Raw genomic sequence first — 21,753 nt, 5'->3', positions numbered from 1 at the left:
AACTGTGGCTGGGGCCCATTAGGAGACAAAAACAATCCGGAATGTTCTCTGGGAAAAGTAGGAGTAAAAAAAGTGATGTAGGTGTATGTGTTGTTAGGAATGTCCATTATACAGTTAGGTAATTCCCCCCACAGTAAACCCCCATTGTATTTGTTAATCAGCTTATGTGTGTATGCTGGTGTGTGTTTTCTCATGTATCTGTTGTTATGTGTGCGTGTATACTGGGGTGTGTGTCTGTTCTTTGGTGTGTGTGTGCGCTGGGGTGCGAGTGTGCCATTGTGTGTGTGTGTTTTCACTCATTTGTATCTCTGTGTAACTCAGAGCTGACACAAGAGTCAGTGGTAACGATCGAAGACCCATCATAGTTTGGGATTGATCGCTGTGGCGGAATAGTGTGTCTGTGTGTGTGTGGTCAAATATGCTTCCCTGTGATGTGTAAAATACACAGATACACAAATATGTGTAGGTCTGTGTTTGTGTGTGTGTGTGTTGGTATTGGGTTGGGGGGGTGGGGGCATTTCCTTATCTACTGGCCACAGACGCCTTTAGAGGTTCTTATCAGCAGCCACCATATTGTACGAGCACATCCTCTTGTCCAGCAGGGAGCGGAAAACTCTCTTTGCTACATGGTTCTCTCTCTCTCCCCCCCTCTCCCTCTCTCTCCATCTCTCCCTCCTTTTCCCTTCTCTCTCTCCCCCTTTCTCTCGCCTTTCTCTATCTCCCTCACTCTCCATCTCTCTCTCTCTCTCTCTCTCGCTCTCTCCCTCGCTCCCTCTCTCTCTCTCTCTCTCTCTCTCTCTCTCTCTCTCTCTCTATCTCTCTCTCTCATTTTCTCTCTCTCCGTCACTCTCTTTCACCTCTCACTCGCCAATACCACAGCTCTTCGGCTGGCAACCAACGAGAGCATTGTGTCTTCCTGGCACGGTGTGAGAGAAGAGAAGGGAGAGACAGAAGAAGAGAGAAGAAACGAGGGAACGAGGGTGACATTCCCAGCATCTCCTGAAGCTTTGAAGTCTTTTTTTGTTCCACATCACGGGATAAAAAGAACCGTCCAACACGACTTGTCATTTCTCTCCAAAGATTTTCTCTGCCCACATCTTGGCGGAACGAGGGTACTTTGGTTCCAGTCCATTTTTAAGAAGGTCTTTAAACACGTCCCACTGAAACGTCTGACTCGTTCATATCTGACAGCGTTGTGGGACGTCACAGGGACAACGCGTGTGGTTGACAAACACTGGCTGGGACTCTCGTGGTGTTTGTATGGGACCTGTTAGGTCACCGAGCACGAGGTAAAAGACCCAGACGACTCGCATGCTCATTGACGACGACGCAACCTGACATGTGCACTGACTTCAGGCTGTCGTGGGGAACCCTGATACTCGCCGTGGTCACGCTGGTTACTATCCTACACTGGTATGTATAGAAAGATGTGTGTTTGGTTCAATTATGTTTTTACATTATCGTGTAGGGATTCGAAATGTTAGTACCGTGTCGATAATTCCTTTTTTTCTTTTTTTTCTTCTTTTTTTCTTGGTTTATTATTTGACAAACAAAACATACAAAATCAGCAGACATATACTATATATCTAAAAGTACATTTTTACAATAATTCGAATGACCGTGATTGTAGATCTGTAATAATCCATCTTTTGTTAAGATTAATAACTTTGTTATAAATGTTTATAAATACAGAGCAAATATTTAACTTTTTTAAACATAATTTATAAACATTTTTATTGACACATGTAATAAACTAAGTAAGTAATATAAGTAAACAAACTGTTAAATAATTATTAACAACATTTACATTTTTGGTGAAACACATGTACACAGACATAGCAAGATGAATACAGAGATTAAACCACACACCATTACATATAAACTAAAATTAAATTAAGTAAACCATTGTGTTATGTGTAACATGTAAACAACGTTGCAATAGATATTATAGCAACCTTGTTACCAAATATCAGCAATGTTAAATAACAAAAATTTAAAATCAAAATGGAAAGAAAACTTGTTGAAAAATGTCATTGTCGATAATCTTAATTGAATAACCTTGAAATTATTCACATTGTCAGGCTTTCATTCTTAATAATGTTAAACAATCATCTTACATAAACAATGGAATAAGTGAAAACAGAACGTTAATTGCAACTTTCATAAAAATGTCCATGACTTGTATCATGCATGTACACTGTGTAGTGTACAATAACTAGTATTTAATCTTTACATATACGGTATGTACATCCGGGAAATGTCCATACATGCCCATTAGATTAGGTTTTTTTATCTTTGGCTGGCTTGAACAATGTTCCCAAACCTCACCACATGTTGAAACCTTTTTCAAGAGGGAGTTAAAGAGCTAAAAAGTTATGCAACTCTTTCCTTGTTAGGGTAAAGGGAAGAATTAATGTTGCAAAATCATGTGATTCATCCATGTCTTGCAGCTCTAACGGAATAGGCCGGAACAGGACAGAGCCTTTTTTTCAAACTGGAAATGTCCTTAACATAGCATAACGCAAATAAGGACATACATTTTGTTCACACTGCACATACACAGAACAATAATAAAGGTTTGAAGACACATGACGTGTCAACATGATGTCATATTACTTTGTGTTAAGTAAAACAATTGCAAACCATTTTCTCAACCCTTTTTTTTTTGCAATTTTCTTTTAGAATGTTCTCATTACTGGATTTTGGCAAATGTTCATATACATATTTATGTATTCAAGTTGTGAATAACAATTTCACAAATACTTTACCATCATCAGTCTAATAATTAGCAAATGCTATCGTCTGAAACCCTGTACAACTTTAAGTCTTCTTTCTTTGCTTGACAGATTTCTGCTAAACAATTCCAATTTCCACACACCTTGGACACGGACAGAGAAAATAAAATGTGCTTTTTTACCAGTCCTCAAAGAAACACGTACATTCAAACGGAGAGATAGCTGGCCAGACCCAAACAGGGTCAAAAGGAACACAAAGACAGATGCATGCTGAGAAAAAGACTGCCATTCAACCAATCCGAGGAAAGGAGAACCACGAGCCACTAAACACTCTACTGAATTCTGGGGACCGCATCATTGATGTGAACATCGACCATCCACCCATTGGCAGAAAGAAGTTGTGAGTGAGGCGACGAATGCAAGCTCACACTCACCTACTCGAAAACACCCAAACAAGCTCTAAAACACGCTCAAACACATAAACCCCACGCAGTACAAGGCTCACCTCATCATGAGGAGGTCATGGAACTGAACCAAACAGGACCAGGGATTAACCAGAGCCTCGGCTGAGATTCAGACACCCTGCCCTGGGCAAGAGGAGCAGCAGACAAGCTCGTGTCTGGAGGTCCCCAGACCAATAAGAGGATTTTTACTGGGGAGAGAGAGGAGGAGTAGCGCAGTAAGGACTCTGAGGTTCTGGAGAGGTCTGAGGGGCTGGTAGCAGCTGGTAAACACACACACACACACACACACACATGCAAAAACACTTGACAAAAGAAACACACGCACACACGCTGGGGGAGAAAGATCCCACGACAGACAGGGAGGGGGGAGCCAGGTGCCCACAGGGGGCGATGACGGAGAAGGTGAACCCCCCCGGCCCGGTCTCACCCCCGGACCCTCCGCCCTCCTCCTCCTGCTCCTCCTCGTCCGCCTCGGTGCATCCGAGCCCCGGGGATCCCACCGCCTCACCGACGGACACCGAGAGCCCATTGGTTAACGAGGCGGGGCGTCGGGGAGACACGGACGCCGGCAGCCCCCCGCCGCCGCTTCCCACCGCCTCGATGCCCGGTGGCGCACCTGAGCCGGTCGCCGTGGAGACGGATGGCGCCACGCGCGGGGGGGGAGTCGCGGCCCCCTCCTCCCCGCCCCCCCTCCTCCCCGCACCCAGATCCGCCGTGTCCACGACGACGTCCGCTCCCCCCTCCTCCTCCTCCCCCTCCATTGTCCTCCTCCCGCCCCACATCCCTGTCATCAGCTTGGGCCACAGCAAGCCCCCCCTGCCCCTCCACAGCACCCCCCTGACCGCCCTCCACCCCATCCCCACCATGCCCCCCCACGGGGACATCCGCCTCACCCAGCTCACCTCCATCACTGGGGGGCCTCCGGGGCCCCCTCACCCCCCCTCCTCCGGACACCTGCTACCCCACCAGTACCTGCCCGCTCATCCTTTCTTCACCAGGTGAGACGGAAGCAAAGCAAACTACAAATCATCCACACAGAACACACCATCACTGGCTTCCTGGTGGGGCTTCTCATGATGTGTGTGTGTGTGTGTCCACAGTGTTGCTGTGGAGTTTCTGTTTCATGTGAAACTAACTGCTAGGTTTGCTTGATTTCCTATTGAGGTTTAATGTCTTGCTGCGTGATATAACAGTAAATTGTGAAATTCACCTCAAATGAATATCTCTCAGTGCTGTCAATGTCCCAGCAAAGTACAACCAGATTTTGTCTTCCCACCTCTTTGTGTCTTTGGATAGATCCTACAACTACCACAACGAAGCAATACATAAATACTCATATTAATATCCATTTGTACATTTAAACATCTGTACATTTACAGTAAATACCTAACAACATACATGACACGTGCAATATGACTTGACTGAGAGACGAGCATATGGATACAAATCCGCTTCAACTCGAGCCCCAGGTTGTAGAGGTAAACATTGATTTGTTTCGTTATCCTCTCCCTTTATCAAGCTAGTTGCCTTCCCTAATCAACACAGACCTCCTTTGAGCATGCACACTCGATCAACACCACAAACACAATCACGGAACACAGAATTGGACGTGTGGCTCTCTCAACCTTTAGTGGATATTTCAAACGTTGTCCTTTTTCGAATTTGTCCATCAGATTAGACTTGCTATGGCCACGGAAGGTGCCTGCTTGTTTTTCTAGTTCCATTTGTGGGCGTAAAAGTGATTGAATAATGAAGCTGAACGTTTCTCATGCGGCATCTCTTATATCGTTTTCTCTCTGCCTCTCTCTCTTTCTCTCTCTTTCTCTCTCTCTCTCTGTATGTGTTTCCCTGTCACTTCCTCAGTTCATACCTGGGTGCAGCCGGTAACTATGGTATCTTCACAAACAGCCGCATAAAAAGAAGACCCTCTTCACACTTTGAGATGGAGATCAATGACGGTGAGAACGTGCCTGTGTCTTGGTCAGCCGCCTACAGTGCAGTACTGGGTGGACATCTTTAGAAGGAAGAGTCAGGTGGCTGAGTGGTTAGGGAAGCGGGCTAGTAATCAGAAGGTTGCTAGTTCGATTCCCGATTGTTCCAAATGACGTTCTCTCAGGGCAAGGCACTTCACCCGACTTGCCTCTGGGAGAATGTCCCTGTACTTACTGTAACTCGCTCTGCATGAGAGTGTCTGCTAAATAGCTAAATGTAGATGCGCCGTGAGAATCGTTTGGGTTTTGACACACATACATGAATGGTTCATGGTAGGATGTGGTAGAACATTGGTATTCATTGTGTGTGTTCTCCAGGCCCCCCTCAGAAGTTGGCTCGGCGTGTGTTCACCAACAGCCGGGAGCGCTGGCGGCAGCAGAACGTCAACGGGGCGTTCTCGGAGCTCCGCAAGCTCATCCCCACCCACCCCCCCGACAAGAAGCTCAGCAAGAACGAGATCCTCCGATTGGCCATGAAGTACATTAACTTCCTGGTCACCCTCCTCAACGACCAGCAGGCCAGCGACAAGACCAGGGGCTCGCCTGATGACGAGGCCCAGGACGGGAGCTCCGAAGACGGGTCCAACGACAAGGAGCTGCACCCCCTCTTCCAGCGTGACATCCGGCCTCCGGCCCAGCCGGCATTGGCCACAGCGCACCGGGACAGAGACTCGACAGATTCTGTCATCGCCCTGGCAACCTCACCGGCGACCTCCAGTTGCTATGGTGACACGGACAGCGAGGAGAGCTTTGGGGCCAAGAACTCGGTGGTGACCAGAGGCATTCTGGGAAACGTCAAGAGTCAGATGAGGACGATGGCAGCTGCAAATGACCAGCGGTGACGGCACACGTTCGGACAAAATTAAGTTGTATATTCATTCGCCAAACTGACAGAACGGATACAGAGCTGACAGCTACCAGACTTTTCGTCCAGTTTGATGCTTTCTTGCGAACATGGTTTCTTCTCCTGCAAATCGAAGCTGCAAGGTCAGCGTAGAGTTTTAAGGATAAACTTGATAGGTTTTCTTCATGTGAGTTTTTGTAGTTTTGCATCGTCTCTCAGTCAGTGTTTTGGTAAGGTTTTGGCTTTGTAAGCCCCTGAGAGTTGGATGAGGCATTGTGGGAAATGTATGCCTGTTCACCCAGGGACGTGTTCTGCATGGTGCACTGTCCCAGAATGTTGCTTTGTTTAACTGCCTGACGTGTGTACAATACATATCTAACAGCAGCATTGTGAACGTTTTGCTTTGTTGAACACACCCCGAGTTGAGCCCTAAGGAAACCTGGGCATTGTACTGTAGGTCATTGTAGGCATGGCTTTGAAAGTCAATCCACAATATTATAAACGAAGACTCCAAACATGACCACACGGTTCCTCAGACAACCTTCTCATACTTCAATGACAACCACAAAGAAAAAAAATAATATATTATTCGCTTAGTCTGCTTTTTTTGTTTTGTTCCTTATTTCTTAAGTCGGACACAAAGAGAGAACAAGCCAACCATCGCTCGGTGAACATGTGACCCCAAAAAAGCAGACATAAATACAAAGTGTTTAATTTGGCTGTTCCCTATTCAACATCCTCTTGTTTTAACACGACAGGTCGCTTCGTTAAGACGCTTTGGTTTAGGGAAGCGGCTGTAGAGTCTTGCGGAGGTGTGGACGGGAATGTGCGTATGCATGTGTGTGTGTGTGTGTGGTAGCTGCTTTTGGTGGTTCTCATTTGGTTGGTTTTGAGGGAGGCGAAAGTGGATGTGGTTGGGTTGAGTAAGGCGGAATGGTGGTGGTGGGGAGGGGAGGGGAAGGGGAGGGCAGTTCTCCCCTCCGGTTTGGCTTCATGTTCCCTGTCAGGTGTCCAGGAACCGGCTACAGTTCGTGCTGTCTCATCCACGGCCAACAAGCTTCCTGGAGGTGTGTGTGTGTGTGTGTGTGTGGGGAGGAGGGCTGTGGTGGCAACTGCCGCATGGAAGAAGAAGGCACAAGTTTAAAAAAAAACTGACACTCTCAGAGACCCAATAGCACACACACACACACACACACACCACACATTCCTACACAACAGGAAGGGCTGCTTGCATAACCCTCTGCTTGTGGTAACATGCCAGCCAGATCCCTCCCCCTTCCCCCCTCACCCATCAACCCCCCTCCCAGCACTCTGAAACCATAGAGGTTAGCTCGGTCAGGGCAGCGGTCACTGTCCAGGGGGTCAGGGTATGAGCAAGGCTCAACGGATCTCCCTTCTCCACACTACATTCAGTGGGACCAGACCTGTCACACATCCAGTCTGTGCCGCTCTCCCCACACCACTCGTGGTCCAATTCGGTAGGATTCTCGGACGGCTTGGCGGATGAATTTTTTGGGGGGCGCAGTTATCTGTGGCAGGGCCTTCCTTAGGGAGGAGTCGGCGAGGCGTCTTGGTCTCGTGGGGAGCTGGGTGACCTCACCGCCGTAGGACTGCTGATAGAAGAAGCCACAGGAGGGTTCGAGGCCGGCTGGGGCGAGGAGATAGTGCCCTCTCTCTCTCTCTGTCCTTCCACCCCCTTCGTAGGGCCCTAACGCACTAGCCACCACACCCGCGGCCTTTTACATCCTAGTTGACGTGCACATTCGCTTTCTTTTTTTCAGGCCTAAAAAGCACGACAGACATTACGACTAGGTCAAGTTTCATCGCTTTTTAATGGCAGATTTTTGACACCGTGGTTATGCTAGCTAGTGCAACGGTTCGTGCTTTAGTATGCATTTAGCATTGCAGTCTCATTTGAGCTGACTTGAGGGCAAAACAAGTCATGTGATGAGTATGATCATTTATCAGGTATTTTCATATACAACTTGCAGAGGATGAGGAAGTACTAGTCAGTAATACCCACAACCACATGACTGCCAACGATAGAGCTATAACAAAGTGACAGATATGTACACAGATATGGATGTACATGCACATGTATTTACACTCCATTTTCAGTTATCACTGTATTCATCTTGCAACAAACTTTATTCGACGCTCTCGTTCACCATGAGTAGGACATAGTCTCGTCACATTTTACTGTTGTTCACTCTGGACATTCTCCTTCACTCACTCTTAAACAGTTTAGCCTCACCCAACCCTTTCATTCCTTCATCCAGTGCTTTTTCAGTCTCCGCAGCACTTGACGTTCCTGTATCTAAAGCCGGGGTCGTCTTCCTGCTAAATCTCCTCCTGGCCACCTCGGTGACCACAGACCCAGTAGCGGCCCCCACGGCGCCCCCTAGAGGCCCTCCCAAAAACACCCCCACCACCCCACCCAGCAAGGCCCCCCCGGCCAGGAGTTTTGGGACTCTCTTGGCTCCGGCCCCGACCTTCTCCAGCACGGAGCGAAGGAGGGACTTGGAGGGGGAAGCGGAGGAGGAGGAGGAGGTGGAGGAGAGTGAAGGCAGACTCTCCATCGCCATGGCGCTCACGCACCTCTCCGCTTCCTCCCTCGCCCTATCGATCTCGTCCGTCCCCTCGTCCGCCGCCTCCTCCTCCTCCGTCTCTCGCAGGGTCTGCAGGGAAGGGTGGAGCACGCGTCCCGCCGCCTCCTCCGGCCCCCCGTCTCGCTCGCCCCTCCCTCCCCTCCTCTCCCGCACCAGCTCCGCCTGGCGCCGTCGCACGCGCTCCTCCGCCTCCTGGAAGACGGGGCAGGCGTAGCACCCTCCACCGCCCTCCCTCACCATCTGCTCCACCTTCTCCAGCAGCTCCGCCACGCTCGCCGTCTCCTCTTGTCCCCCTCCTCCCCCTCCGCTCCCTCTCTCCAAAACGTGGTACCGGTCGCCGCAGCGCTCCACCAGCTCCAGCAAGTCCTTCCGCCGACTCGCGATGTATCCCTCCACGCCTGCCGGGCCTCCTTTCTCGGCCAGGCGGTCGGAGTGCGTGAAGAGGAGCAGCGTGTGCGTGCTGACCGCCTCGGGGCCAAACACGGCCTCCAGGGCCCCCAGGGCCTGCAGCTCGCCCTGGGGGGGCTGGTGGAGGGGGACGCAGAACAGGAAGGCGTGGGGGCCCGGGGCGGCCAGGGCCACACAGGAGAAGATCTGGGCCCTGACCTCCTCCTGGGGGCTCTCGGATTGGATCCAGTCAGGGGTGTCCACTACCGCCACCTAAGGGTGGACGGAGAGGGGGTGGAGAGAGAGCAGGAGAGAGGAACAGACAGGGAGACAAAGGGATAGAGAGAGACATAGATAAGAAGAAAGAGAAAGTTCAAGTCAAATACACATTTTCACGACCGGCCCTGACAAGAAAGAATCCTTCTAGTGTCTTCCATTCGTGAGCAACACTGACACCCAGTTCCGTGTGCTGCATGTCATTGTTTCAAGCATGGCGAGGACCATACGCGCATAGCCCGCATCACGACCCACCTGTCTCCCAGCCACCAGCGCTCTCCTCTTCTCGCATCCGGGGACAGCTTTGGGGCTGTCGGTCCGCGACCCAAACACCTCCTCCCCCAGGATGATGTTTCCCGCCGCACTCTTCCCCGATCCCGACCGCCCCAACAAGACCAGACGCAGCTCCGCGGCGCGGGAGGAATAGGAGGGGGAGGAAGGGGAGGAGAAGGAGGCAGAGGTGGAGGAGGGGGAGGAGGAAGAGAAAGGAGCGTGCAGAGGGGAGGTATGGAGGGAGGTGCAAGGCGAGGAGGACGAATTGTGAGGAGAGGGGGGAGGGTGTGCGGAGGTGTGGGAAGAGGGGGAGGAGGAGGGGGAGGTCTCTGGAGTGGACGAAGGCTTATCTGCAGAGATGATTCTGTGGTGGACTAGAGATAGAGGAGATCGAACAGGAAGGGACAGAAAGTTTAGAGATTATTTTTTTTTACCACAATCAAGGGCAAGGTAAAAGATAACAGAACAGAAAATAACGATCACACATATTGACTCTGAATTGATTAGTTACTGAAGGGATTAGCCAATCACTTACAGGTGTTGACAACCTTCTCTTTCGGTTTGATCTCCTCAGACAACTGTGAGAGGAGTGCGCCCTCTACAGGACAAAGGGAAGAATTACAGCAAGGCAGCGTTATTGTAAAGCTGGCGCTAAGCTTCAGTTACATGAGGACATTAAAACAAAGTTGGGAACAGTTTCCACGCGCCTTAGTCGTTTACCTTGTGTCAGACGGAAACTGGAGCTCCTTCTGACCTGCGGCGCGCCTCCGTTTTGGGTTCCGTGTTGTGTTTGAGGGGATGGCGTTGAACGGAGCCCGTTGAACTTCGCCGTCACCGTCGCACCCTCCTCGACCTCGTCCCTCTCTTCTCCTCCCGTTCTCCCCGGGTACCCATCCTTCTCTCTTCTCCCTCCATTTCTCTCCGTCTCTGTGTTTATGGCGTGACTAGACTTGACCGTTTCTCCATTCTCCTCCACCCTCACGCTGTACTTCTCCCTCAGTTCTCGCTCTTTCTCCATCACTCGTTCCTCCACCTCTCTCTGCAGGGCGCTCTGGAGGTAGCATCCTCCGTTTTGCTCCACCATGTTCTCCACCTGCCAAAAGAATAACATTTTCCTTTTTTTAGAATTGTTGTTTTTTACAGCCAATATGTAGCTATACGAAACACTCACAAAACTAAAATGATATCAGTAAAAATGTCAACAGTATTCTGATTAACAGATTATTTCAACTTTATAGTATTCCAAACAACTTAATTAATCTGTGCTCAGGAGAAACTGCCCCTGTATCATATTCATCACCTTTTCCAGGAGCGTTCGAACCTGCTCCCTCTCCTGGGGTTTGCGGTTGTTGATGACGTGGTACCGCCCCCCGCACCTGTCAATCACCTCCCTGAGGCCTGGGTCCTCCCCGTTCAGGTATTGCTCCTCCCCCCGGCCTGTCAAGTAGTCGCCACAGGTGAGCAGCACCAGGGTTTGGGTCAACACGCCCTCCCCAAACACCTCCTCCAGCTCGGCCGGCACGCGGCGCTCCACCTTCGGTCAGAGACGGGGGGGTGGGGGGGGGGTTGGAGGAGAGGGGAGGAGGAATGGGAATAGAGAGGGGAGGGGGAGGGGGAGAGGAAAGGGAAGAAGATGGAGTGAGGGGGCGAGGAGGAGAACAGAAGGTTGGTAGGAAAAAGGAGGGCGAGAAAGATAAGGGTGAACACCGTGAATATTGGAAGTGTCCAAAGACATCACGTCAACAACTGAACAATGCTTTTAAATTTAATTGAAGACATTTAGGAGGAGCAAGTTCGCTGTCATGCAGCCCAAAAAAAAAACATGTTCAAAATATATGCAAAATGCATGCAGCATGTAGGAACAGAAACTCCAGTCCCATCCTATATCCACCTACTTCAGTGAACTGCCCAACAGGCACCAGGAGCAGGATAGCATGAGGCCCTGGCGCTGCCAACATCAGTGCCCTCTCTGTCTCCTTCCGGACATCCGCATCCATGCTCCCCCCGCTCCAGTACCAGCGCGGCGCCTCCACCACCGCCACCCTGCGGCCCTCGGCCGTGCCCCGGCGTAGCTGGCAGACCCTGGAGGACGCGGGGGGAGAGGAGTGGGTGGCTGAAGCCTGGCCCAGGATGGTGTCTCCCGACAGGGTCTTACCACACCCGAGGTTCCCTAGGAGGACCAGGCGGAGCTCAGCCGGTGGGAACAGGCTGTCTCTGCGGCGGTCACTCATGGCTGGATAGAGCGCTGGAGGGAGGAGGGGATAGAGATGGAGAGTGAGTGAGTGAGTGAGTGAGTGAGTGAGTGAGTGAGTGAGTGAGTGAGTGAGGGAGGGAGGGAGGGAGGGAGGGAGGGAGGGAGGGAGGGAGGGAGGGAGGGAGGGAGGGAGGGAGGGAGGGAGGGAGGGAGGGAGGGAGGGAGGGAGGGAGGGAGGGAGGGAGGGAGGGAGGGAGGGAGGGAGGGAGGGAGGGAGGGAGGGAGGGAGGGAAGGAAGGAAGGATACAGGGAGGGAGGGAGGGATACAGGGAGGGAAAGGCCAAGGCAAAGATAAATTGTTTGCGGTATCAAAGTGAAGGTTTGAATTGCACACTTAACCATTCCCTGCAATTATTTTACTTCCTGTTTGACTCATCCTTTTGTAAAGACGTGTACGAAACAGACTTAATTAAACAGTAAAGCTATTGGAGGTGTAATATCCATCAGCATGTTGTGCTGTCCCTGAATCCTAGCTATGAGAAGAGGGCGTGAGGTGTTAATCTGCAGGGTACACATTCACTCTCTCCATCAAGTTCATGTGTCAGAAAGCACTCATGTATAACTGGATATATGGGTGTGTGTGTGTGGCTTGACTGGGCCTTTCCTGACTTGTTGTCAAACATAGCAACGTTTATCGTAGCAACTTCCCAATTCCACAAAATAGACGCAGTAATGACACATTGTTGTGAAACCACTGGATATCTCCGGGTGAAGTCACGTCTTTCTGCTCGTGTGTGTTCCGTTGAGCGTGGGAGAAATCAAAAGAGAGCTGAAGATCCGATTGAAGGCATGACTTCCTGATTAGTCACCGTTCTTAAACTTGTGTCCTCCCTCATTCTTCCTCTCTGTTACTTTTCCTGCCTGCTTGGATGACATGCGGCGGGCCACACCCCACCAGTCCAGTCTAACCGCATTTCACTTTGACCAATGTGTGCTAATCAAGACAAATGTATTTCCCCGAAAACACACACTCCCAACCACTCACACGGCATGCTATACATTTCAGTCCCCTCCTAGACCATCTGGAGATGCTCATTCCATAAGTAAACCGTTTACGTTACATACGCTTACCTTGAATCATCAAGCAGACGCTCGCATCCAAAGCGACACACAAACAGTGCATGTTCAGTACAGCAGAGAGCACAGTTATAATAGTGCTACAGTGGGTGAGAACATAACAGTCAACAGATGAACAGAGTGCCAACAGGTCTGCTGATTTCCAATAACTCTTGAAGGCGAGTTGATAAGCATGGACATCGCGTTACATTTGGCCGACTATCTACTGAGTATGTGCAGATCATCTGCAGATTAACTCAACTACCAACGGGGCAGCATATCCTGTTTTTAAGGTTCTCGTTCCTTTTCCAAACAGACGACAAAATAAAGTCAACACAGCTGCCATTCAGAGCATGCCTGAAGGTAAGACTACACAAGATCTGACAGGTGTGCTCTGTGTCAGAATGCCATAACCAACTTGGTATACAAGTTGGATATACTGTTGGCACAAAGAAAATACAAACTAAAGGTAAATTCCCAGCCCTGCTAAAGATATGTGCATGGAAGAATAGATATTACTTCCAGAGACCAGGTTGTGGAGACCTACTCGATAGGAAACACCTATGAAAGCTCTAAAGACAAACACTTGTGACTTCAGCGCGTTGCCATCAGAGAACTCCATCACTGTGAGAACACCAGTCCAACAAATCTATGTCCTGACTACAATAGATGCTTTATACGAGGCGAAAACTCTTTCCACAAAACACTTACCCAAAAGATTTATGTTGTTCCTGTATATCTGCCTTCTCCACAAGCTGTTGTGTTGAACAATCCTTAATGTGACGTTTTCTTATCTATACGTCTGTCCAAATATGACAAAACATCAAAAATGCTGTATAAAACACACTACCCATCCATACTCTCGGTTCATCTTCATGAAGTTCCACTTGTGTGTGTGTGTGTGTGTCTCAGTCATAGGTAGTATCTCTCCCCCATATCTATCCGTCACACACACACACGTTTTTGGGTGCGTTAACACTCTCCTGTTCCCATTGTTTCCAAGCTGCCAGGCATTCCGTGGCTGGGCGGAGGAGTGGAGGGGGTGACTTGTAATATGTGAACCGTACACACCCATATCTCACCCATCGTGCCGCCATGCCCAGGTAAGTGTCTATGTGTGCCTCTGAGGCCATGAGAAAAAAAAAGTCTAACCAGTCTGGGTGCCAAACTTAGAATAGTTATTTTAATAGAACACAAATAATAGGACGGTTAAATAAACATAAATATGTAATCGGAACTTAGTGCAGACTGGGCTATGCCATAAGCCCTCTCCTCGTTTACATAGCATAATCTTTCTTTTTTGGGTGTCCATTTCTTCCATAAAGCCCCAAACCAATCCCAACTTCCGGTGGAAATGCTTCAACTTCCTGTGGAAATGTTTCAACTTCCTGTGTTTGAAGTATGGGGTCTTCTCAGAATTTACAAGCCAGGCATTACATAGGCAATGTTGTCCAGAGTGTCAGCCTTTAACACAAGAAAGATAACAAGGAGAAAGTACTAGGGCATCACTGTTTCCTAAGTAGCAGTTATGATCCTCACGACAGAAGACAAACACAGTGGTTGTGTTTCCAGGGTCAGGCATTTGTGTAGGATGGTGATTTTTTTTTTTTATGCTTACATGGCAATATGGATTCAATTAAAACATTCCAAGTGTGTGTGTGTTTACCAGTGTGTGAGAGGGGCAGCTGTTCAGCTCAGGTACTTGAGAGGTGAGGCAGGCCAGAGGAGCCAGGGCACACAGGAGAGAGTCCAGCAGTAGAGACAGACTCCCTGATAGTGTTACCATCTCCTAGAGAGACAGAGAGAAAGAAACGTGAGAGAGAGAGAGAGAGAGAGAGAGAGAGAGAGAGAGAGAGGCCAAGTGAAACAGAGAGATGAAAAGAAGAGACAATAGAGAGAGAGAGAAAGACAAATGTGTTGCAACGTCATCAACATGTATGCAAGATCATTTACATATCAGTATTGAGTGACCAGCTACTGTTAGATCTGTGCTAGAAGAATATGCCAGTACTTTTTAGACCAAATAAGTTATTCTGGCATCCTAGGGTCATCCTAGGGAAATCAGAAAGGGTTTTAATTGCCAAGACAGTTTCCACAGACAGGGAATTTACTTTTGGCAGAAAGGTGCAAATCTTAAATAAGAAGTGCAAGTTTAAACACGTCTAACTATACTACAAAAAGGTGCAAAGTCTAATGTGTTCCACCTTCGTTCCCTGGAGCCGGTGACCAATCAGAGATAAGGATTCTCCCAACAGCTGCAAGTGGGCTGCAGCCTCTATAGGTCTCAGATCAGGATCTTTCGACGGAGGGGAAACCTCAGCTGTCATGTGACCAACTGCAGAGGCCTCCGATTGGCCAAGTTTGTCGTCCACGTACACCCAGTACATTGGAATGGATTCCTCCCTAGCCTGAGACGGTCCCAGGATAGAGATGAAACGTAGAGATGAGCAGAAAAAGAAAAGAACAAAGATGTCAATGCTTCCCTCTGCTGTTCAATTTGAGCATCTACACATTTCATTCACTGGGGTTGGACAGGGTTGATCAAATAAATATAACCGTTGTGAGGCATTGCATTCTGTCCAGTTAGGTCGGCCTTCTCTCACCTCACTGCTTCCCTCCCCCTCCCTCCATTCGTCGGGTGAGTCACTTGTCTGGTAGGTCGTCAGGAAGTGAGGCGAGGCTGTCCCATACATGTCGAGACTGCCGTTGGTCCAGCTGTAGGTGTGGCTCGCTTCGTCAATGAGAATTAGAAATATGCACCCGTGAGTGCCGTTCGGTTAAAGGCATACAGACAGAATATGAGTGTGTATGTGTATGTGTGTGTGTGTGTGGGGGTGGGGGGCGGGGGGGGGGGGGAGATTGTGAGTTAGAGAGAGGAGGATTATTACCTGGGTGTTTTCTTTTCTTGAAATGTGTATATGAGTCCTGTGGGAAGGTAGAGCATAACTAAATAAATTCTTAATGTCACGTGTGTGTCCAGGCCTGCCTCCCTCGTTAGTGACCTCGTTGGCCTTGTTCCCAGTCTAACCTTGTTTGAATTCTGAGCTGTGTTTTGCTCCGAAATATCAAGTTCGTCCTCCAGTTCATCTTCTGTGAGAAACTCCTTGTATGATCTTTTCTTTTCTCGCAGACTGCGCCCAGTTAAAAGGTTCGTTTCGCCAGCCATTTCAAAGCCGGGGCCATTCACAACAACATGAATTAACGGCTGCACTGCACCAACAACAGCAGTAAACGTAATATGTTATCCATCCTAACTATGCTACAAAATTGATTGATTGCGTTACCTCCAACTCTGGTAGCACCCTTTTCTCTAGGCTAAAGCCTATTCACCCGGTGTTCAGAACACCTGAATAAAATAGAGAATATCTGTTCGATATTGATAACGTTTTGGGATTGGTTAAAATTACAGTTACGTTGTTATAAACATTACTTAATTATTTGATCATTGTACGTGGGTCGCCATCTCGGACAGTTTGGTTTATCGACAGCTAATGAGTTGACATGATTTATTGCACCTGCACGTTATTGCATCACGTCTTTGCATTACGTAGGCTAAACGTTCGGGAAAAAATAACTGCTTAATTCAATTTATCCTAACTGTTGCATTCGAATTATATAATTTGTAAAAGTAAATAGTATCCTATAATCCTTGAAGTATAGCCTAGGCTACCAATTAAAAAGACTAGACCTGTAGATCAAATCAACACTAGGTCTACAAGCGGAACAGTGAGTAGCCTACACTGGCCTGTGGGACCGTCTGTCAAAGGAATTCAAAACTCCTGTTCAAACCTGCCGAATCATGTTTAAGAACTTGGTTGACTCATGCTTTCCTGTTCCATATATCCACCCACTTTGCTTGGCCTTATAAGGACTGATACTTATCGCTGACAGCGCATTAAAATCACGCGTCGTAAGCGTCCAATATTTAGACACTTTAGCAGCCTACAATTGCGCAATCGGGGCATGGTTGAGAACAGCCGTATTTCATATTGACATTTAACAAAACCGATTAGGCTATTTGTCTGTAACAAAGCCATGCTTATCTCAATGTTAAATACCCTGAGATAACAGACGTAAGCCTAGGCTACTAACAAACTGTTTGTTTAGGCGGAGATGTTAAACCTTGGCACACAAAAATGTTCAAATTGTTCGTGTGGAAAAGTTTGCCTTAAGAAGTTATCGGACAGAAACACATGTTGAATCAAAACGCTGCGGTTGCGTTGACAAGCAAATAGCAGCCTAATCAAAACAACTGAAAGAGAAAATCAGTTGTCGCTAGTCCTTAAACTTAGCTATTACTCTTTATCTTAACCGTGGCGTAAGAATAAAGTGATTAAATAACCGTTTATCCCATAGGCCCTAAGTGGAAAAAAGCGTGATGCATTGAGTCAATTAGGATTTATATTTGTAGGCTTGCAATGTTATAAAAAATGGCAGTAAACCAGTGTGTCTGTAGGGAGAATAGTTATCGACAAACCACGACTTTTCAAACATTTTGTGATGTGATTTAGGACTTTGTGTCAACTCTCTGCCACTCTTTCCCTTAAAATGTGCCCAGTCACGTTATCCTTCCCCCTTCTCTCAGTCCATTTGTCAACTTTTCTCAAAAAATTCCGAAGTTGCCGTGTCATGTTTAGTCTTAGACCATCCCCTCACAGTTTTCCAAGTCGCATGATCAAGTTAAATCAAAGTCCCTCCCATCCTGTTTTCCGCAAAACTGCCGATTCATGTTTAGACTAAATCCCTCCCTCCCCTTCTGTACTCGGACCAATCTCAGAGTTGCTGTGTCATGTTAAATTAAATCAAAGTCCCTCCCATCCTGTTTTCCGCAAAACTGCCGATTCATGTTTAGACTAAATCCCTCCCTCCCCTTCTGTACTCGGACCAATCTCAGAGTTGCTGTGTCATGTTTAGCTCCGATTCGTCGTACTCAGTGTTCTTCAGTGTTGACTCAGTCACACTAGTTCCTGATTCCCTCAGCTGACCAAGAGAGAACGGAGGGGGAGGAGGATATAAAGAGAGAGAACTGAGGAGGAGACACACAGAACGCACACTGCACTTGAGACACTGACTGGTGACAGAGGACCACTTGGATCTCACAATAAACGACGCGATAACTTCAGAAGTGGTGAGTGAAACTTTGTGTATCTGGAAAACTGTACTAAACTGTAACATACATGTAGCCTATTATACTGTGTGTGTGTGTGTGTGTGTGTGTGTGTGTATAACAATTAAAACAATGACTTTAGATGCTCTGTTCATAATGATTTATTCTACTTCTCAGATATACAGACATGGAGAAACAAAACAAGATGCATACAGAAGCTGTGTTGACAAACAGGTAATGTGTTAATTTAACAGACGCTTTAATCCAAAGGAACATGAATACGAACATTGAACTAAACCAACCTCAGCTTAAGTTTTAGAAATGGAATAAGTTGTACCTTGCTGAATCTACACACTTACCTTTTAATGCACGCATGGAATATTAAACAAACATGCAAGGACATTATATACTTTACATCTCAATTTCACTAACACTGTGCTTTTGCAATGTTCTTCTTTTTCAAAGATTTAATGAGCACTATCATGTTTTATTATAATTAATATGTTGCATGAAATGTTTAGATTAAACATGTCAGTAGGTCTATTTTACTGTATGTTGCTGAGTTTGCTTAAAGATACTTTTGCTGCAGTATAATGTGCATAGACCGAACCATATCAGGTGTTAAAGACCTTTTACAGTTGTGAACATGGTGTTCCTTGATATGTGCTAGTCAGCTGTTGGACCTCTGTGTACATTCGGACTATATGATTGCCCCCCCCCCCCCCCCACACACACACACACACACACACAGTTTTTTTATTTCTTTACTTCCTTTTCAAGTCTTTCTAGCCCACTTTCATATCTCTTTCTCTATCTCTTTCTCTCTATTTCATCTGGCTTGAGCCATCTTTCCAGAGCTAAACCATTCAACCTGTATTTACGCAGCCTCTGACAATGATTTAGTGATAGAAGTGAACGTGCTTCCCCTCTCTCTCTCTCTCTCTCTCTCTCTCTCTCTCTCTCTCTCTTTCTCTCTTTCTCTTTCTCTCTCCAGCAGCGACTTGTCGGAGCAGATTAAGGCGGTGACGAAGGACAGCCACGTGAGGGCTGAGAACACAGAGTTGATGCTGAGCTACCAGAGAGGACAGATCAGCCTGCCCCAGTATAAGGTGGAGTTACAACTTCCAAGTTCCATGTCCTGGAGGTTTGCCCTCATGTGTATGCTTAAAATCCTTCTCCAGTCGTGTTACTAACTACCTCTCCTCTCCTTAGCTCCTGCTCTGCTCCCTGTATGAGATCTACCAGGCTCTGGAGGAAGAGTTGGACAGGAACTCTGAGCACCCTTGTGTCACACCTATTTACTTCCCCTCTGAGCTGGCCAGGCTGGAGTCTTTAAAGAGGGACCTGGAGTTCTTCTATGGAAAGGACTGGAAGGAGATGCTTGTTGTCCCAGCGGCTACGAAGAGATACGCACATAGACTGAGACAGGTGTGTGTCTGGTCCGTGTGATAGACGTATAGAATCTTAGCGATTATACGAAGGTCCTAGTATATCAGTTTATGTTGGTTGGCAACTAAACTTTACATGGACTGTAAGCATACTATTGCTATAACAATATCCTTTAAATGATGTCGGTTGTATTCTCCCCTCTCTTCCTCTCCTCAGATCGGCAAAGACAACCCAGAGTACCTGGTGGCTCACGCCTACACCCGTTACCTCGGCGACCTGTCCGGCGGCCAGGTCCTGGGTCGCATCACCCAGAAGTCTTTGGGGCTGAAGAGCGGCGAGGAGGGCTTGGCGTTCTTCTCCTTCCCCGGGGTGAGCAGCGCCAACCGCTTCAAGCAGCTGTACCGCGGCAGGATGAACGGCATCGAGCTGACGGAGGAGGAGAGGACGGGCGTGCTGGGGGAGGCCGTCCTGGCCTTCGAGTTTAACATCGAGGTGAGGAGGGTTGGAGGGAGGGTTGGAAGGAGGGTTGGAGGAAGGGTTGGAGGGGAGGGTTGGAGGGGAGGGTTGGAGGACTGGTAGTGAGGAGGGTTGGAGGGAGGGTTGGAGGGAGGGTTGGAGGGAGGGTTGGAGGGAGGGTTGGAGGACAGGTAGTGAGGAGGGTTGGAGGGAGGGTTGGAAGGAGGGTTGGAGGAAGGGTTGGAGGGGAGGGTTGGAGGGGAGGGTTGGAGGACTGGTAGTGAGGAGGGTTGGAGGGAGGGTTGGAGGGAGGGTTGGAGGGAGGGTTGGAGGGAGGGTTGGAGGACAGGTAGTGAGGAGGGTTGGAGGGAGGGTTGGAGGACAGGTAGTGAGGAGGGTTGGAGGGAGGGTTGGAGGACAGGTAGTGAGGAGGGTTGGAGGACTTGTGGTGAGGAGGGTTGGAGATGGAGTGGGGGCATTGAGTTGATGTGGGGTGGTACAATAAGAAAAGGGGAAGTTGAAACGTTTGCATATTATGTTCTGTTTCAAATTAAATGATGCTTGCACGCATTGTTATACCCTTTTCTGGGAAGTGTCGTTTCTGGGGAAGTATCAAATGAACGCTCTGAATGGAGTAAGGAGACTGATATGTTTTGTTTGTAGGTGTTTGATGGCCTTCAGAAGATGTTGAGTGTGACAGAGAATAACAACACACTACAGAGGCACGCCACACATTCCAAATTGGACAATGGTAAATATCACACACATACACGCACACGTACGTATGTATACAAAATCTAAATCCATGTGGTAACTAATTCCATTCTCTTTCCTCAGGAGACCGAGAGGTTGCTAAATCTCTCCAGATTCCAGCCAGTTTCAACAACGCCTCCCCTCTGTTTAGGATGATTCTGGGTCTCTGTGTAGCTCTTGCCACTGTTGGAATGGGAATATATGTTTTCTAAACTAGTGTTTTCAATCCTACATATATCCGTCCGTAATGCAAAATTACCCTCACGGATGCATTGTGTATTTTTTTAAGTCCAAAACTTTGCAAGACAATTTCCATGACATCATCATAATGATGACACACTAAGTAACGCCTTAACATCAAATACTGATCGGATTCTTGTAATTATACTGTTATTATATTTTTATACTGCATGACATTGAATGTTGTAAAACCACCAGCACTTGTTAACCCAGCACTTAATCCAGTTGTATGTAGGCTTGCTCAAAAATACAAGAATATACTTGTCAGACATGCATATAACGGTATGTTGCAATGTTGACAAGTTGAATACAGTATTCAATGTCCTTTTATGAATGACATAATGGCTAAAGCTCGACATTTCACATTTAGTAATGGTCTTTATGATAATCTAATATGCAATGAGATTGTTGTCCCCATTCAGACAGTGTTACAATATATGAAACTGTGAAAAAGATGATGTATATACTGTATATATATTTGTACATGTTCTAATAAAAAGACTACCCATTTTGGGGTATCTGCATAAATCAAAGTAGCAGTCTCAGTGAATTAAAACTACACTTGCATGGTGGGCAATGGGGCCATCTATATTCAGTGGGTCTGAATAAGGATGAATTTTTGAAATCCACATGCCTAGCGCATGGAATTATAATCTCAAAGAAGTTAGCGTGGCCATAAATTCTATACATAACTCATCGATCTTGATGAAGGGGAGGGGGGGGGGTTACTACTATGAGAGAATTCCCCACAATGAAGAGGAAGCCTAAGAACATTCCAATTTAAATCAGCTCACCCCCCCCCCCCCCCCCCCGCTTTCACTCAGCTGTGATAGAAGACCAAATGTGTACCAAGTCCTCCTTCACTATCACATCCAGAAGCTTCTCCGTGGCGCCCCAGAGAAACGTAGGAATTTGCCGC

At 47.7% G+C, this 21,753-nt stretch overlaps 4 protein-coding genes across 5 annotated transcripts; 2 read left to right on the top strand and 2 right to left on the bottom strand.

Moving 5' to 3' along the window:
* The first annotated feature begins 707 nt into the window (after positions 1 to 707).
* On the top strand, positions 708 to 6,418 carry lyl1 (LYL1 basic helix-loop-helix family member). Its single transcript, XM_084686170.1, has 4 exons — positions 708 to 1,413; positions 2,847 to 4,197; positions 5,063 to 5,157; positions 5,509 to 6,418. The coding sequence occupies exons 2-4, from the start codon at positions 3,491 to 3,493 to the stop codon at positions 6,030 to 6,032; spliced, it is 1,326 nt and encodes a 441-aa protein (XP_084542296.1). The 5' UTR covers positions 708 to 1,413; positions 2,847 to 3,490; the 3' UTR covers positions 6,033 to 6,418.
* A 1,429-nt stretch (positions 6,419 to 7,847) lies between these two features.
* On the bottom strand, positions 7,848 to 13,847 carry LOC146237779 (uncharacterized). Its single transcript, XM_084685032.1, has 7 exons — positions 13,601 to 13,847; positions 11,475 to 11,824; positions 10,880 to 11,113; positions 10,300 to 10,672; positions 10,115 to 10,177; positions 9,562 to 9,953; positions 7,848 to 9,303 (listed from the first exon to the last, which is right to left on the bottom strand). The coding sequence occupies exons 2-7, from the start codon at positions 11,808 to 11,810 to the stop codon at positions 8,260 to 8,262; spliced, it is 2,442 nt and encodes an 813-aa protein (XP_084541158.1). The 5' UTR covers positions 11,811 to 11,824; positions 13,601 to 13,847; the 3' UTR covers positions 7,848 to 8,259.
* A 206-nt stretch (positions 13,848 to 14,053) lies between these two features.
* hmgxb4b (HMG box domain containing 4b) lies at positions 14,054 to 16,648 on the bottom strand. The gene is made up of 6 exons (XM_084685035.1): positions 15,918 to 16,648; positions 15,778 to 15,814; positions 15,493 to 15,620; positions 15,094 to 15,297; positions 14,556 to 14,678; positions 14,054 to 14,353 (listed from the first exon to the last, which is right to left on the bottom strand). The coding sequence occupies exons 1-6, from the start codon at positions 16,053 to 16,055 to the stop codon at positions 14,309 to 14,311; spliced, it is 675 nt and encodes a 224-aa protein (XP_084541161.1). The 5' UTR covers positions 16,056 to 16,648; the 3' UTR covers positions 14,054 to 14,308.
* A 1,212-nt stretch (positions 16,649 to 17,860) lies between these two features.
* hmox1b (heme oxygenase 1b) lies at positions 17,861 to 21,367 on the top strand. 2 transcript variants are annotated; one of them, XM_084685034.1, is made up of 7 exons: positions 17,861 to 18,017; positions 18,174 to 18,230; positions 18,994 to 19,105; positions 19,209 to 19,424; positions 19,602 to 19,877; positions 20,505 to 20,592; positions 20,679 to 21,367. In XM_084685034.1, the coding sequence occupies exons 2-7, from the start codon at positions 18,184 to 18,186 to the stop codon at positions 20,804 to 20,806; spliced, it is 867 nt and encodes a 288-aa protein (XP_084541160.1). In that variant the 5' UTR covers positions 17,861 to 18,017; positions 18,174 to 18,183; the 3' UTR covers positions 20,807 to 21,367. The 2 variants fall into 2 exon arrangements, with proteins under 2 accessions (XP_084541160.1, XP_084541159.1); XM_084685033.1 differs by having other exon boundaries at positions 18,991 to 19,105.
* The last annotated feature ends 386 nt before the right edge of the window (positions 21,368 to 21,753 follow it).

This window comes from Hypomesus nipponensis, chromosome 21 (assembly GCF_054491055.1).
Source record: "Hypomesus nipponensis isolate SF chromosome 21, ASM5449105v1, whole genome shotgun sequence".
In the NCBI taxonomy this organism is placed as follows: domain Eukaryota; kingdom Metazoa; phylum Chordata; class Actinopteri; order Osmeriformes; family Osmeridae; genus Hypomesus; species Hypomesus nipponensis.
Note: the sequence above shows the minus strand (reverse complement) of the source record. Positions and strands in the feature narration are given on the sequence as shown.